The sequence below is a fragment of the Saccostrea echinata genome, unplaced genomic scaffold, assembly GCF_033153115.1.
Source record: "Saccostrea echinata isolate AGI-Se365-2 ecotype Australia unplaced genomic scaffold, CSIRO_AGI_Sech_v1 ptg000009l, whole genome shotgun sequence".
Taxonomy (NCBI): Eukaryota; Metazoa; Mollusca; class Bivalvia; order Ostreida; family Ostreidae; genus Saccostrea; species Saccostrea echinata.
In genome coordinates, this window is record NW_026889758.1 from 40770511 (window position 1) to 40786981 (window position 16471).

The 16471-nt window shown below is 33.5% G+C and overlaps 1 protein-coding gene across 1 annotated transcript; it reads right to left on the reverse strand.

Annotated features, from left to right (window-relative positions):
- Positions 1-2592: 2592 nt before the first annotated feature.
- Positions 2593-9978, reverse strand: LOC133182383 (transcriptional repressor p66-beta-like). The gene is made up of 4 exons (XM_061317217.1): positions 9962-9978; positions 8253-8387; positions 7952-8017; positions 2593-6121 (listed from the first exon to the last, which is right to left on the reverse strand). Exons 2-4 carry the CDS (start codon positions 8381-8383, stop codon positions 4252-4254), a joined length of 2067 nt encoding a protein of 688 aa, XP_061173201.1. The 5' UTR covers positions 8384-8387; positions 9962-9978; the 3' UTR covers positions 2593-4251.
- Positions 9979-16471: the final 6493 nt, after the last annotated feature.

Genomic DNA, 16471 nt, shown 5'->3' on the forward strand with positions numbered 1-16471 from the left:
GGGGGGGGGGGGGGGGGGGAGTTTTTTCTTAGCCAAAAATTTTTAACTTCATTTTGTTTCTGGTATTTGTTAATCAATGGACCATGCTTAATAAGTAAACTTTAGCAAATACAAAGATTCTGGATTAACTGTGTAGAGTCAGTAAATTTTGGAATCAAGAAAAAATTCCAGCAAGATAATATAGGCCTGACAGTGTATGGTGCAAATCTCTCATTATGATCATGAATTATATAGTATTCATTGCAATATATTTTTTTCCTTTCCTTTTTGTTTTAATAAACCCCTGCTATTGTATTCTTTATGTATAAGCTATTAAAACTTACATTTAGTCACTACATGTGTACAAAAACAATCATTGATTTCATTGATGAAATAGTTATGTTCACTTTTTCACGGATTAAACTACAGTATGTGTGTGTATTGAAAATATTAGTGCTAGCTATTAGATAGCTTAATATATGAAGATATTATGTACAGTCTTTGCTGCTTTCGTGTTGTATAGATCAGGTATATCATTATGGGAGAGTGGTCATTAAGAATTCTGTATTATTGAATCAACGTGTGTTAATCCAAAAATAAAAAAAAAAAATTCTCTCAAGCCAACTTTAAAATAATCTTTGTTTGCCCTCTCCCGACTCAGGATGAAAAAATTGGGTCGGTGGGTAGGTGGAAAAATTCCTCCCCCCGAAAATTTCAATGTCAATGCTGAATTTTCGAAATCCTAAAATAAAGAATAATTGTTCCTGGAGGTTGAAAAAGTTAAGTTGAGCCATTTTTAGGCAGTTGGTCGGAAGAGGGCAAACAAACAATTTTTAAAGATGGCCTCAGTTATGCACATCGATTGGTATAAAACCTGCTGTTTTTATTTGTACGAGTTTTAATGTATTAATTTATGAGCATCAGAAAAAAAGATTCATTAAAGAAAATTTCTACTTGTACTATGTTTTTCATGTCATAAATTAATGATATTATGATATTGCTTGACAATTCTTGAAAATTATAGGCATTTGCTCAATGTATTTTGAATTTGTTCATTTGTATCACTGTCTATGTAATTATTATTCAGTTTATATATATATATATATATATATATATCTATATATATATATATATATATATATATATATATATATATATACTTTACATAGTTATTTATTTTTTTTTTAAATATACAGGAGTTGTGATTTCCCTTCAATTTTCTTTCAATCTACATGTATATGATATACATGTAGAAAATTTTCCTTGATAATTTATAAAACTGATTTTGTTATTTTTGTATTATTTGTACTTTTGTACATTATGTGTACATGTAAGCACACTTTTACTTAGGTCCGTAACTTTTTTGTTACTTGGTAGATTTGTACTGCTATTTACATAAAAAAAAATACTTATATTATTACAAGTATAGACAAATTTCACAGTGTACTTATTATCATCAAATTCTCTCCAGTGAAGTGGTGGATTTACTGGCATCTGTTTCTCAGTCATGTATACAGATTTGATTGAAAACTTGATAACTATTAAGTACTTTTATATACAGTATAGACATGCACTTGATATTGCAACATTTCAACACTAATGAACCTTCACCTTTGAAAAAGGTCATGATTATTTTAAGATTTCTGTTAATATATACCCATGTGTATGGTTCTACTTGGACATAGTTAATTTCTCCACTTGTTAATGAAGTCATTCCTTCTGGTCTGTTAAAATTCAATCCTATTAATTATTATAGTCATGAACTTGTGTTCTGTTCTTGCCCATGAACAAAATGTTTTATATACATATATGTATATATTGAAATAAATTATTAATAAACAGATTTTTTCTTACATTTTTCATATTTTGCAAGTTTTGAATAATATCCTTAAGACTTCTCCATGCTTTGGAGTTTACAATAATTAATTTTAAAATCGAGTCTGCATTGTCGTGAATATTGGCAAGTATGCTTTTACAAATCTTACAAGTGAAGTATAATATATTTGTTATTGAATACATAACAATACAAAAAAAAATTTCTTTGGTCATGACGTTTCTTTCTGGTTTTGTCGATATTGCTTTTCATCGGTTGTGAACTTTAAAATATTTTCAGCTTCTCTGAAAGTAAGACTGAAGTACTTTCAACCAGTTTGGAATATAGCCCATTTATGGACAAAGGGGAATAAAAATACTAGGGGCATGAGGGACAAGTCAAAATCTACCATTCATGAAACTTCAAACCTCTTCATTTCTGGACAGGAAAGCTGTATTAATGATTGTAGTAATTTGGCCCTCTCCCAGATTCATGATCCTTGGATCCAGAGTTCATGCCTTAAATTAGATTTAAATGCATTACATCATTGAAAATCTTGACCTAAAGAAATCCAAAACATTGCCTTTGAATTATACCTGGTATTATAATGAATGATTTGCTACCCCAGCTACAGATCCAGTGGCACAATTCATCAGAACTTATCATGACCCCAAACCATAAAGTTTTTGCAACTAAGATTACCGAAGATAATTTCATCTGAATTTTTTAGAACTCAAAGCAGAAAGTTTGGGCATTGTTTTGAGGGTTTGTAAGCTCAAAAATAACACCTTTTCTATGGATAATGTACACTATTGTTTATTGGAACACAATTTTTCTATAGATGTCACTTGATAGATTTACATACGACAAATTTCTGTTCATATGCATGAAAAGATACCGAGACACAAAATAAATGTAAATGAAATGAAAGTGATCTGTTCCATATAAAATAAATAACTTGCAAAACTTGGAACATACAGAATGAAAAAGAAATACACTACAAAATGTCTAGACAGTGTCTTTGCTGATGCCCTTTATTAAAACATCATTCTCAGACAATAGGTAGACTGAATAAAAAATATTTAAACACTCTTAAATAATTTGAAAACTACAAAATACAAAAGAAGTTTTCATGACGAGGTACAAATTTACCACTCTGATTTCTGTGAACCATCCATTTGGTCGTATTCAGAACTTGGAACAATTTTTTTCCCATAATCTCAATGCTTCTGACCACAAAATAAAGTGACATTGTTATTGCTACCAGAATCATCCTACATATCATACAACAAATAAATAATAAATACATCTTACATAAGATTTGGCATTTTCTTCATTCTTGGCCTAACCTGTACACCAATCTCTGAAGTCTACACCCGACTCATGTGCTACATACCAACATTTCACATCTGCTGTTATTGTAACAGCTGTATTACACACAACAGAGATGTCAAAGTTACAAACATATACAATCACACACATCTCAATCACCATATGTACCAATTAATACTAAGAGACTTGTCTTTAAGCTAGCTTAAATCATACAGCATAAACTAAGACATACAAAATTCTGGACATAATTTCCTTACCAGAGGAAATATTTAACCATTTCAAACTTTGTAGCACTATTTGGCACTAGACTTAAATACTAGTTGCTAACTTGCTACTCTGTAGTATTACCTGTGCTATATAAGTAATTCAGGAAGTGACTTGCTCAATGCTGTGGCAGTGTAGGTTAACACACTTACAATCATACCCCATTCACTGTGAACTACTGCTTCATTAAACAAGTCAGACAATGTAACCATGCATCATTTTATATCTCTTCGACAGGGCTCATAATACTTCATATTTTAATAGACTTCGTATTTGTGCGACCAAATAAAGAATTTTAAGTTGCCAAAATGGAGTTCAGGCTGCCCACAAAAATTTGAACAGCAAAGAATTTGTGTCTTCAAGAATTTCAATAAATACTTACTATGCACAGAGCCTGTATAAATCTTGAAATACAATAAATATGCAAGTAAGGAAAGTCCCCATGATTTGACTTTCAACTAGATATTATCTGGGTCAGTAGGGTAACCAAGTGAAATTTTTTTGTCTAATTTTCCATGAATGTTAAAAATTCCTTCATCATGTTCTGTCACTTCATACAATTTTTTTCCCATTTTGCAAAATTCTAAAAAGGAGAAAACACACACACACACACACACACAAACAAATGACACAATACACCTATATATGTGAAATCTTGTAAACCCTGCCATGTAGCACTACTAATAACAATTTTTTCATTTTCACAGAGTTTAAATTTTTTAATCCTGTCAGTGAAACATGAATCCAGGCAAACATATAGATTAACACATGAGATCATCAATTCACTTACTCTTTATATTACACTGCAGATCACTAAAAAATCCAATCCCCATTTCACAATCCTTAAAAAATTCACTCTATGTTCATTTGCTCCATCTATTTGGAGGAATCATATCTAACAAGTATTTCCTTTGTAGAGAGCTAAGATCACTGGCTTTTGCACCTCCAAAGGGTATCTGGTAGGGAAAAGGTCCAGGGGCCCCGAAGGGGGCTAGTCCTAGAGGCTGTCCCATTCGTAGTGCTGCTTGGTGCGCAGTAACAGCCTGGTGGGCTTGTAGGAAGTTCTGATGATGTCTTATAGCCTCTGTTGTAGCTTTATATGAGGCTGAACTCGTTGGAAGATTCATCGAGCCACCATTGGAGGAGGAGTTATTAACTGGAGAAGGGGAACTATGGGAAGATCCCGAGCTTTTTTCCTGAGCCTGCATTCTCTCGATCTCCTGTTCTTGTTGGAGAGCTTTAACAAAAGCACTCTTAAGACGATTTGTGTGTTCCTGTTTCAGAGCTTTCTTCTGATTAGTTGTCACACAGTGTTCACAGATCACATTCTTAGAACCAGCCTTTTCACGCTTCCACACAGGTGTGAAATCCGTGCCACACTGGACACATGTGAAAGGATTACACACCATCTTCTCGTCTGGATTTTTCTGTCCTTTAGATATTAGATTAGCATCAATTATGTAATTCACTGCTTCTTCTAAACCAAGCAGGTATATAAAGTCATTATTTGACAGACTTGGTACAAAGTTCATCTCTGGGGGTGGTGGTTTAGGAGGTGGGATCTGCAACAAAGTCTTCTCTAATTGTTTTCGAAGAGCCATTTTGGCAGCAGCTTGTCGTTGTGCAGGTGTTTGAGTATCCACCTGAGCATTACTATTCTGGTTCCCCTGTGAACTTGATCCATACATATTGCGTGAACTGGACTGGCCAGTCAAGCTTTGATAACGCATCTGTTGTGAGAGACTGTTTCCATTGGGTATATTTTGTCCCCTCATGTTAACCAATGGTGGTGGACCCTGTTGGTGGCTTCTATTAGAAGGACCCTGATTGTTGCTGCGCATAAGCTGTGGAGGCTGACTATGAGCAGGTCTTGCCTGACCAGCCTGTTGGCCTGGCCTGACTAAAGGAGGTGGTTGAGCATGCTGTTGTTTGGGCTTCTCCTGAACAGACGACGAAGATACTTGGCTTTGGCGCATCTTCCTCAGTAATATCAACTTGGCTTCTTCGTTTCTTAGTTCTGCCTGCAAGCGTTTTACCATTTTTCGTCTTTTACGTATTTCACATTCATCAAGATCACTAACATCTCCATTTATGACACCATTCATTAATTCCTCATCAGAGTCTGACAGCATTATGACATCCATCCCACCATTCCCGTTAGGAATTCCTGCCTTTGTTGAAAGATCTATAGGTGTTTCAGCATCTGTCCGTCTATTCTCCTTCTCACTATCCTCTGATTTCACTGAGAAAGCCTCCTCTAACCCCTCAGATCCTTTTTCATCAATGCTATCTTTTGATGATTTTAAACTTTCACTTTCTAAAGATTTCACACTGTCACTTTCACCATTTCTCTCATCAATATCTTGTGGGTCCTCTTCCTTTTCTGAAGTTTTTACATCATCACCATCTTCTTCTTCCATCTTTTCTGACTTGTCTTCATTTTCTTTATTTGACTGAATCTCTAAAGAATCACTGATATCATTTTCCCCTGGATCAGTACTTTCAGTCTTCTCACCTTCAGAATTTTCTTTCATCTCCACACTATCAGTATTTTCTGCTAAACCTTCAGTATTTTGGGTGGACACCTTTTCCTCTGTATTCTGTTCCTTGTCCTCAGAATCTGTTTTCTGTTCAGAATCATCGCCCACATTTTCTTCTGTTTCCTTTACAGTATTGTCCTTGTCTGGTTCACTTTTAGCATTGTTCACATCGTCATCTTCATCTGATTTACTTCTGCAATAAAGATTAAATCAACACTGTTTGATTCAACATAACTGGTAAATCTTGATTTTTTAAACCTTTTTTATAATTCTATAAATTAATTTTATTACAAAAACTTTCCAAAAAAAGTAATAAGATCGTACATATGTATTGATACTATCTTCGCTAGCCAAGGGTTTCTGACACGCTACTCTCCTCATAAGCCCTTGGCATACGGTGTTAAAAAAAGTTGGGATTTTTTTCTCAAGTTGTGATTGGAGTTGATCGACATCGTTCGACCAATCAGCAATTGTTTTTTGTAAATGACGATATTTGCGTTTGGGATATATCTTGACTCTTTAATATCGGGGATGAAAAACGCAAGTAAACAATGATCCGTAGGATAACATGCCATTCTATGAATAGCAATAAGGTGTCATCCTATTTCTAAAGCAACGTGCAAAATATGGGATTAAGAATCTATACTGAAGGTGTAGATTTGCATTTTAAGATGTTTAAATAACAAATTAACACAACTCAATACCTTCTTGTTAATAATTCTTTAAAAACATTATTTTTTTAAATACGCTTTTTATTTCTGTCGATGGTGCAATCTGTGCATACCTGGCAGAGTTGTGGAAAACTTTTTCAGATAGCCAGTCATTCGGACTGGCAAGAAGACAAAATAAGCCGGTCCGAAGTGATTTTTGCCTGTCCAAAATAGTAAGTCACAAAATAAAAAAACCCATAACATTTATTCACTTCATTACACATTTATTTACTTAATAATAATATAACATTCAGTCTCCATTTGCAAGTCGTCTTCCATTTTCGTTTTTTTTTTTTTTTTTTGCATTTATAACAATTCTTGATTTCACCGCTTTTGGGCAGGTGACAATGCTTATTCAGCACAGTAAATGTAATTTTTTTTTAACATTTATGCATTTGGGAATTACATTAAACCTAGAAAATGAGTCTAAAAAAATTGTGGAAATTCTGTGCATCGACAATAAAGAGATCAACACGATCAATGAAAAAAGGAAATCCGGGACAGTCGGAAGTATTAGATTTACCGCTTTCCCCAACTGTGTTTGAATTCTCTATGTCGAAATTTTTACATATTTAGCTTGTCTTTATCTGTTTCTTTACATTTTCTACCTAATTCTGCCCCAGTTGTAAATTAGGTCACGAGACCATGCTGGTTTCACTTTCATTTACAGCCTCGATCTTGTGTAAAGAACAAGTATTATGCAATCGCATATAAGGTACGATAATTAAGCTGGGAGTGCGCCTATGATAAATGGTAAAACAAAAAACTTTAACCAAAAAAGGGGCCGGTCATTTGGACCGACATCGATAGCATTTTTACCGGTCACACGCATTTTTTGTCGGTTTTGCCGGCATGACCGGCAGTTTTCCACAAATCCGACCTGGTAAGAATCGTGATCATGTGACGAAAACAACCACGTCTTTTGTCAGCACCGTATGCCAAGGGTTTATGAGGAGAGTAGCGTATCAGAAACCCTTGGCTAGCGACGATGGTATTGATACTAGACTGAAAATTCCCCACAAAGGAGTTCACTTTTGCCATCTTAAAGGCTTGTCTGGTCTTAAAAGACAAATTTGATCCCAGATTGAAATTATAGAATTTTATCTATCCTAATACTGTAAACAAATGTTTTTAAATTGTAGAAATTTGGAGAGAGGAAAGTTTGAAGAATATTAGTCATTTGATTACTGTACATATACATTACAAATGATAATTTTTTCCAATTAATTTCTACATTCAGAGAGAACATACCATGACTTAAATTTAGACTGGAAGTGTTTATCTCACTAACAACCGAGATAATTCTCACAAACCTTTTCTCTGCTGGACTGTCATCTTCTTCCATTCTTTTTCTCTTCCCTATTTCATTCTGACTAGATCTGTAAAATTTCAATTATTTTCATTTACTCCTCTTTTAAATAATAAACAACTAGTCCAAGTAAATTACAATTCATTTTAAAATTCCTTTCCAATAACATACTATTCCAATTCAATATTTACTTTACATAAATATTAATTTAGTTATCAACCATGTGAAGCATTATCTTCACACTTTTTTTTCAGTGTTAAAGGGTTTATGACCGTCACAGTTATTTCTATGGTACTAGAACCTACTCTGATCCTTTTTCCATGTCCAAAGTATCCTCTGCTACTTGATCCTCTGAAGTTTTTTCACTATGAGAGACATCTGATGACATTGTGTCTTCCATGTCATCTTTCTCAGTAGTGGTGTCCTGCGAATCCATTTTTCTTTAAAGAAATGAGGAGTATTTTGAATAAAGCATTATTTAAGAAGCAGTTATATACATTAACAAATGTCAAAACAACTTTTTAGTGGTGGTTGTTAAGGGGTTGAAATTTTCCTGAGAAACCCATTAGCACCGAGGCTACTGATCAGCAAAAAATTACTAGCCCAAACCTTAAACTAACTAGCCCAACAATTTTTTTATGCAAAATGAAAACATATCAAGTTAAAGTTTCAAACACTTTGGTGACAGGAACAAAAACCAGTCTACATAGAAAAACTGAAAACTGATGAGAATTTTATTTCCGTTCTGCTAGTCCGACGGACTATCGTAAATTTAAAGTAGCGTGCCCGAATCTTAAAACAACTAACCCCAGGCGTTGGACTACTGTATATTTCAATCCCTGTTGTTGCAATATTGATTTTTCCACTGTACGTAATACTATAACACGTCTGTTTGCAATATTATAATAACAATTTAAATTTCAAATGAGCTGTCATGAGCAGAAAATCAATGTTTTGGCTAACCTCCTAATAACAAAAAATATCAAAACTTGAAGTATTTTATATTTAACTATTAAGATAGAGTAAACAGGTTTTTTTAAATTTTGAATTTAATATGATCATAAAAAAAAAGGGTATTTTTTTAAAAATTATTTCAATAGATCTATATATACACTTTGTCTAATTCCTTCTTTTAAATTAAAGGTTAAAAAAATATTAAATCAGCACTATATTTATCACGATCATAAATCAAAGCACACTTCATCGAGAAAAAATTCTTTGTTGATTGAGATATGCAAATTAAATAAAGAATCCAAAACGAGGCTCGTGACCGACAGTTGTCAGTCTTTTGCCAGACGCTTGTTGACCTACATGCATCAACCGAAAAAAGTTTCCATAGTCACTTCAGGAAGTCATATCTTGATAGTGTAAAACACAATCAATTTCTCGCCATAATGAAACAATAAACATTATTAAACTTTACGTACACCGATCGATCAGCTGATAACAGATCGATATTCTGAAGTTATCAAGACTTTGTCAATGTCATAATCCGTGTAAATAAATTGCAATTGATAGTGGAAGCCATTTTGTTGTAATTATCCTTCGACTGTGGTCTTAGAATGCATGTCCATAAAATTTTACAAAAGCGTTTATTTTCACTGAAAGCGATGGGGAAAGGTCTTTATTATGTAAAATTGATGGGTAATAGAACTATGAAATACACGATAAAACGCTAAAATGCTGATTAACCTCACGTGCAAAAAAATGCACATCCGACCATTGTTTCTCATTCTTAACCTCTCTACACTCTGTGTTTAAGATTTTATGCTAAAACTAGCCAGGAATACACATGAAAACATACATACCACGTGTATAAATGCGTTCCAATTCTGCCGGTAAAACATGAATGATCTTACGCACACAAATGTTGTAAACGGACCGACTTCCGTTATGGATAAACTAATCCGATACACAAACTTTCTTCGACAGCTTTGTTAAAATACCAAATTCTTGGTAAAGGGATGTTTAAAATCCTTACTTAAGATGCATAAATGTGGTGTAGATCTATTACCTTGCAACTCAAACAGTTCTCACTTTCTTTGTCCCTGCTGCGATCATTCCATCTTCTAAGATGGCATCTATTAAATATGGGGTTCACCTTTATTGTAGCAAGGAGCAAACAAACAATTTGTTTACAGATAAACAACACGTCATAAGCGATTGGGTTGCACATATCACGTGATTCTTTGAGTAGGAAACAAATGAACATTCAACCACGAAGTCCTTTTCACAAGAAATTAATTTTTTTTTTAAATCTTTTAATTGAATCGTTAAAACCACTAAACATGCTAAAGGAAATTTATGGACAATAATTAAATTATTTAAATAACATTTACTCACCCAACCGATTTGTTCTTTTTCGCGATCGACTCTGTGATTTTTTATTCAACTTGAAAAATGTTAATTATCTTTGAAATTCCCACTGTGAAATAATATCAATTTTAGAGTTCGTGTTCGTGCTCAAATGAATCAAGTCCATTCAAATGGACTATATTGATTTTTAAGGAACTTACCAAGGAAAGAAATTCACAGTTCTGCATGTTTGATGCGCAGCGCATAATCTGAGGATCTTGTAGCTGCGAATCATTGAGAAAAAAAATGTTTATAAATAATTAAAAATATACTTAATGGAGTGTAACATGCTAAAACAAGAGGTCAAACAATCACTACATCATGACGAACCATAATCATCTTCTTGCAATTTAAGATTTTTCATGTACGAACCCGGCTTCTTAATTATTGAGTTGAGGATGGATGCAAATACAGTTATAAGGCCTTATGCTAGTTTGCATTTGAGAAGAGAAATTTTGAAGTAATTTTTTAGTAATGGAGAAAAAAATGTACTTCTATTGTTATTTAGAATCCATTAATTATAAAACATTTATTTATTTCTATTAAAGAGTCAGAACCCTACAAACTAATACTCTATATGAATCAAGCTTGCTTCTAAAATGGTAAATTTGTGAGCATTAATTTGATGATTAGTAAAGCGAAAATATATACTAATGAATTTGCAACTAGGTATTTTAAAATATTTGTTAAATAATTATTCTAGTATGTAAAATAAAAGTATTTACCCCCCCCCCCCAAAAAAAAACTATAATTCATGGCTCAGTGGTTAAAGGTAAAGAAAGGTACCTTTTGAGCGCATTATAATCTCATAATAATTATGAGAATAATTTCATTTTTGGCGTTTTTTAAAAAAAAAATGTTAATGGGTGGAGAATATATGAATAAGTAAAGTAAGTTATTTTGGCGGGTTTTTTTTCACTCGAAGAAAATTTGTGTTTTTCTCATAATTTTTTATGGACAGGCATTTATGTCAAAGATAGAAGGTATTTCTTTTAACTCGGACGCGTAGATGTTTGGCACAGTTTTCGTACCTCAAAACTGTTTTTTTTTTTTTTTCATACAGAACTTACAAAAATTTGGCATATAAACATAACTGAATGGAGGGTCGAGCGTCTTGATGAGTGACTTTCCTTTTCCTTAGAAATGAATTACAATGAAGTGTTCTGAACATATTTATCTGTTTAATGTTGTTATAGGTCTCGTATTATTATAGATGTCCAAACAAAAAAATCATTTTTTTTTACCATTTTATTCTAAATTACCCCTGTTTTTTGTAATAGGTAAAATTACAACTTGTTATTTTGATTTTCTTTATTCATGCAGACAAGTCTTCATAAACACAGTCATTTTGACACTCAAAGTCAGTAAATTATTAGACACCTTCCAAACCCTTGTGGACCACTGCGCAGCAGTTGTGTATATTGAGAGGTATGAAAAAAGTACATAAACTTCTTTTTGGTATTATAAAAAAAACAAAAAACAAAAACAAACAAACAAAAAAAGTGTAACAAACTCTGCATAGTTTAATCGGGATTATAGAACTTCATTTATTAGCAAAGCGAATTTACAAACGAAATTTAAAAAAAATGAGAACAGAGATAGCTCAAAGTTTTCTTGTAAACAATACAAGAAAATAATGGATAAGATGAAATATGAAGACAACGAACAGTAATCAAGCTCAGAAGTCCATTCAACATTAAAAATCGGGAGCAGATCAAACACGGGCCTCTGAAATCACAGGTAGGACCAGGTGCCATGGAGGAGTAGACATCCTTTGTCGATCGGTCTCACCTGTGATTGGGTAAACGGAAAAATCACTAGACAATTCCGCGTGAAAATAATGGCCTAACAATTTGTATGAAAAACATCAGTCAACATTCGACTTAATGATTGATTGTATTTTCTGACAAGGTCATTGTACCGACCATATAGAATTTGCAAAATGTTGACTTTAAACTCGACTGTTGACATCCTTGCTTCACCAACCCACTTGTCAGGAGCTCGCCTTGTTCGTTGTTCGTTTTTGAGTATCGAATACAAATGACATACGCAGGTGATAATAGTATATTGCTACATAAATAAGGAAAGTTGACGATAGGGAAGTTGAAATGATCACGTTTGTCATTTTATCATAAAGTTATAGGGGAAAAACTAATAAACTTGTTCACTTGCGTTTTTTTTTAATCCAAAAGTTTTAAATGCATCGAGTGAAGCGAGTAAAGATAAAGCGTGCAGTTGATATTAATAAGATTTTCAGCTTATCAAGGAAATGAATGAAGGTATGATTAATGATATATGGAGAATGAAAAAGGTGAAGATAACGAACAGTGATCAATCTCATAAATCTACAAACAATACAATATGTGAACAGGGCCTAAACACGGACCCTCGAAATTCCGGAAGTAATATCAAATGCCTATGAAGAGTAAGCATACCCTGTGGACCGGTCACACCCGCCGTGAGCCCTTTGTATTGATCAAGTAGACGGAATATTTCGTAGTCAACTTTATTATAAAAATAAAGATATGAAACTAGTCAGCCAAAATACGACCCAATGATAGGTTATATTTACTGACGAGGTCATTGAAACGACCACACAGTTTATGAAATGCTGCCTTTAAACAAGGTTGTTGAAATCCCTGTGACATCAACTTATGTGTGAATAGCTTGCTTCGGATTAAAAATTGATTGTACTCGGAGCACGCTCTTAAGAAGCGAATAAGTTGGGAGACATAAACACCATATACAGATGAGAGCGGAATATTACTAAATAAATAAGAAAAATTGACAATGGAAAAGCTGAAGTCATCTCGTTTGTCAATTTAGTTGTTAGTCGGTTCTTATCGTCTATAGTCAGTAAAACATCCAAATATGAAACATGTAGCAGACTCTGTGGTGTTTTTTATTTCAAGCTCACTGGGATATATCGAGTTGACATATGAATGGAAATAATTATTGTTGATTGATGAAATATAGAGATATCGAACAGTATCCAAATCTAAAAGTCCATTGAAACAATAAAAATTGGGAGCGCTAGCAAACACGGACCTATAAGAACATCAGAGGTGGGATCAGGTGCCACGGAGGAGTAAGCATCCCCCTGTCGACCAGTCTCACCCACGTGTGCTCCTTGTCATGATCGAGCAAACGGAATTATCCGTATTAAGACAATTCAGTGTGTAAATAATGGCTTAACAACTTAATCGTATGAAAAACATCGGTCAGCATTTGAATTAATGATAGATTAATAGGTATAAGTTGACAAGGTCATTATAACCCTAATTCTAACTGACGAAATGCTGGCTTTAAACGAGACTGTTGATATCCTTGTTTCATCGACTTGTTTGTCAAAAGCTCGCCTCGTTTTAGAAATTGTTCTTACGTAGAGTGTGCTTTTGCAAAGCGATTCAACTGGGAGAAACTCCAACTGAAACTCCATATCCAGGTATGAATAAGGGTACATTGCTACATAATTAAGGAAAGTTGACGATAGAAAAGTTGAAGTAATCACGTTTATCAAAAAGTTTTGTTGTAAGGTTACCATTAACGTCTTTTTATAGTAAAATATCCAAATATGAAACGTAAGTGCCAAACTCTGTAATATCTTTTGTTTCAAGTTCACTGGGATATATCGAGTCGACATATGAATGGAAGTAACTACAATTGTTAATTGATAATACGCCTTCGACATATCGAAATGTCGAGTTGAAGGCCACAACAAGTGGTTATTCTTCTCATGTATAAGTTTTTGAATAAATTATGCTTCATATGAATACAAAAATAGATCTGCTAATAACGGAGCGCAATTGGTACCCATGGGAATTTCGACAGTTTGTTGAAAGACTTGATCTCCAAAAACTACCTAAATATTGTCAATCAGAAAATCAAGCATCTTTTCAATGTCAACTTCGGGTTACATGTGTGTACAATCAAATTTTTTTTCTTCAAAAAATAATTTTGCAAATGATCGGGACAAAGTTACTGAATACATTGACGAGATGTTTTTTTTTAAATTTTGTAAAAGTCTCATGGACATTTTTATTTTTTAAGCATCCAGATCTTATTTACACCACTTTTTGAATATATTGTTGTACAGTTCTCCTGAAGTGTCTCCTCTGCTGTGAATATTTTAGTAAGGAGTAAGGAAAGAGACTTGGTAGAACATTTACAGAAATCCGCTATGTATCTTTATTCGTAAGAATTTTTATGTAGTTAAAGAATCCAGTACGAGTATGATGCAAATTCAATTTGATTGTTGGAAATATTAAAAATACTAACGTTTGGTTTTGATGAATTTCCTCCTTAGAAAAAAAAGCCATGGGTATAAGTTGGAAAACCATGTGCAGAATTAAATTCCATCTCCTCTAAAAGCCATGGCCGTAGGAACCGGGGGGGGGGGCACGGGGGGGTGCCCCCCCCCAATAATTTTGCCGATATATAGAATACTATAGAAAACTTAGGTACTATATGCTTGTGCCCCCTCAATAAAAATGTCTGATGACCTTTTTTTTTTTAATTTGCTTGTCAAAGAATGTTTTAGTAGTTGATAGTGCCACCCCCCCAAACTGAAAATTTTTGGCTGCCCCCCCCCCCTCCCCACAGAAATTGCTTCGTAATTAATAATTATCATTATACACTAGTATATAAACTCTTTGTTTTCAAGAAAAAAAAAGTATTTTTCTATCATTTCTCATTGTCAGGAGAATTGGAGGACATAATTATGATTAAATATATCTTGAAATCAACTTTTGACACCCTGTCCCCTTTCCTTGTCTTTACATTATTCTAAAACAGAGCAAATAATTTCTCTGAAATCATTTACTGATTTCTCAACGGAAAATAATTAAGTGTCAGCCAAAATGGCTCAAAAAATATTCATTTAGCTTTTAGACAGCCTCGACTTGGTATACTAGTACATGTGTATTCTTGTTTATTGAATTAGTAACTAAATTCATTTACACACACTAAACAGACTTTTCTTACTTACACACATTAAAATTTCTACTTTTAATCCATTCTGACAAAGTGTCAAGGTCTTCTTTTTCATGTTTGGTCCATCGTCTGGTGTAATCTTCCAGAGAATTTATAACATTTATGAAATTATGACGCTAATTAAAATGAGAAATGAGAAAGAATGAGTTTCCCTAAATTTTGGCGCATTTAAAATAAGTGATTTAACGCGGCCATCAATCGCTCTAACTTATATCCGAATGATATGAAATAAATTTCGTTATCGGGACTTAAAATTCCGGATATGCATTGGAGGGACTTTCCGATTCACAAAGAATGTGATTCGACCCCTTTTATTAAGTTATTGCCTCACTGTGAACTTTTTGGCCCTCATTATTAATTATCAACCATACTGACGTTACCAGTAATGACGTGTCGAGAAGGACAATAGTTGTAGTTGGACGCGTTGGAGAATTATGTTTCAGATGTTCGAGGCACTGTAGAGGTTTTTTTGTAATTAAAAAGTTTAAAAACTACGAAAGCCCATTGAGCTTATTTTCGTAGGTAAAAAATGTTTTTCGCGTTATAACGCGAAACTTTCGCGAATAAACGCGTAACTTTCGCGAATAGACGCGAAACTTTCGCGTTATAACGCGAAACTTTCGCAAATAAACGCGAAACTTTCGCCAATAAACGCGTAACTTTCGCGTTATAACGCGAAACTTTCCCTGTAAAACAGAGACATTTGCATAAGTCTACAGTTTGTTTTACTTTTTAATGATCTAGTTTATTCATTACAATGAAAAACGAAAGACTATTTTGAACTTGGATTATCACAAGCTGAAATTTTATGTTTTCTCGCCATTGAATGTGTCTCTCTTCTTTCTAAATCTTTTTTGTCGTCACATTTTGTCTTTCTCAATGCTGTTCAATACAAGTGTTGAAGCGTGTAGTAGAGGAGCGAAAATACAAGTCTAATTTTAATTAGATTGAACACTCTCTATAGAATTTGAAATAAAAGATCTCAGAAAATTTACAACAATGAGGTAAATTTGTACATTTCACGGAACAATTGTGTCACATCACATGAGTAACCTAATGCGAAAATTGGATGACAAATATTCGTATCAAATGATTCATCTCCAATATACTCAATGTAGAAATACAACATTGTATTTTAAAGTTGTACCACTTGGTCATACCATTACTTACGAAAACA

Bases quoted from the DNA above. Each gene is read 5' to 3' on its own strand.
- LOC133182383 (XM_061317217.1), bottom strand. From the start codon at position 8,383: ATGGATTCGCAGGACACCACTACTGAGAAAGATGACATGGAAGACACA. The intron at 8,018-8,252 runs GTAGGTTCTAGT...GAAATTTTACAG, and splicing joins GACATGGAAAAAGGATCAGA to ATCTAGTCAGAATGAAATAG. The intron at 6,122-7,951 runs GTTTGTGAGAAT...TCTTTATTGCAG, and splicing joins GACAGTCCAGCAGAGAAAAG to AAGTAAATCAGATGAAGATG.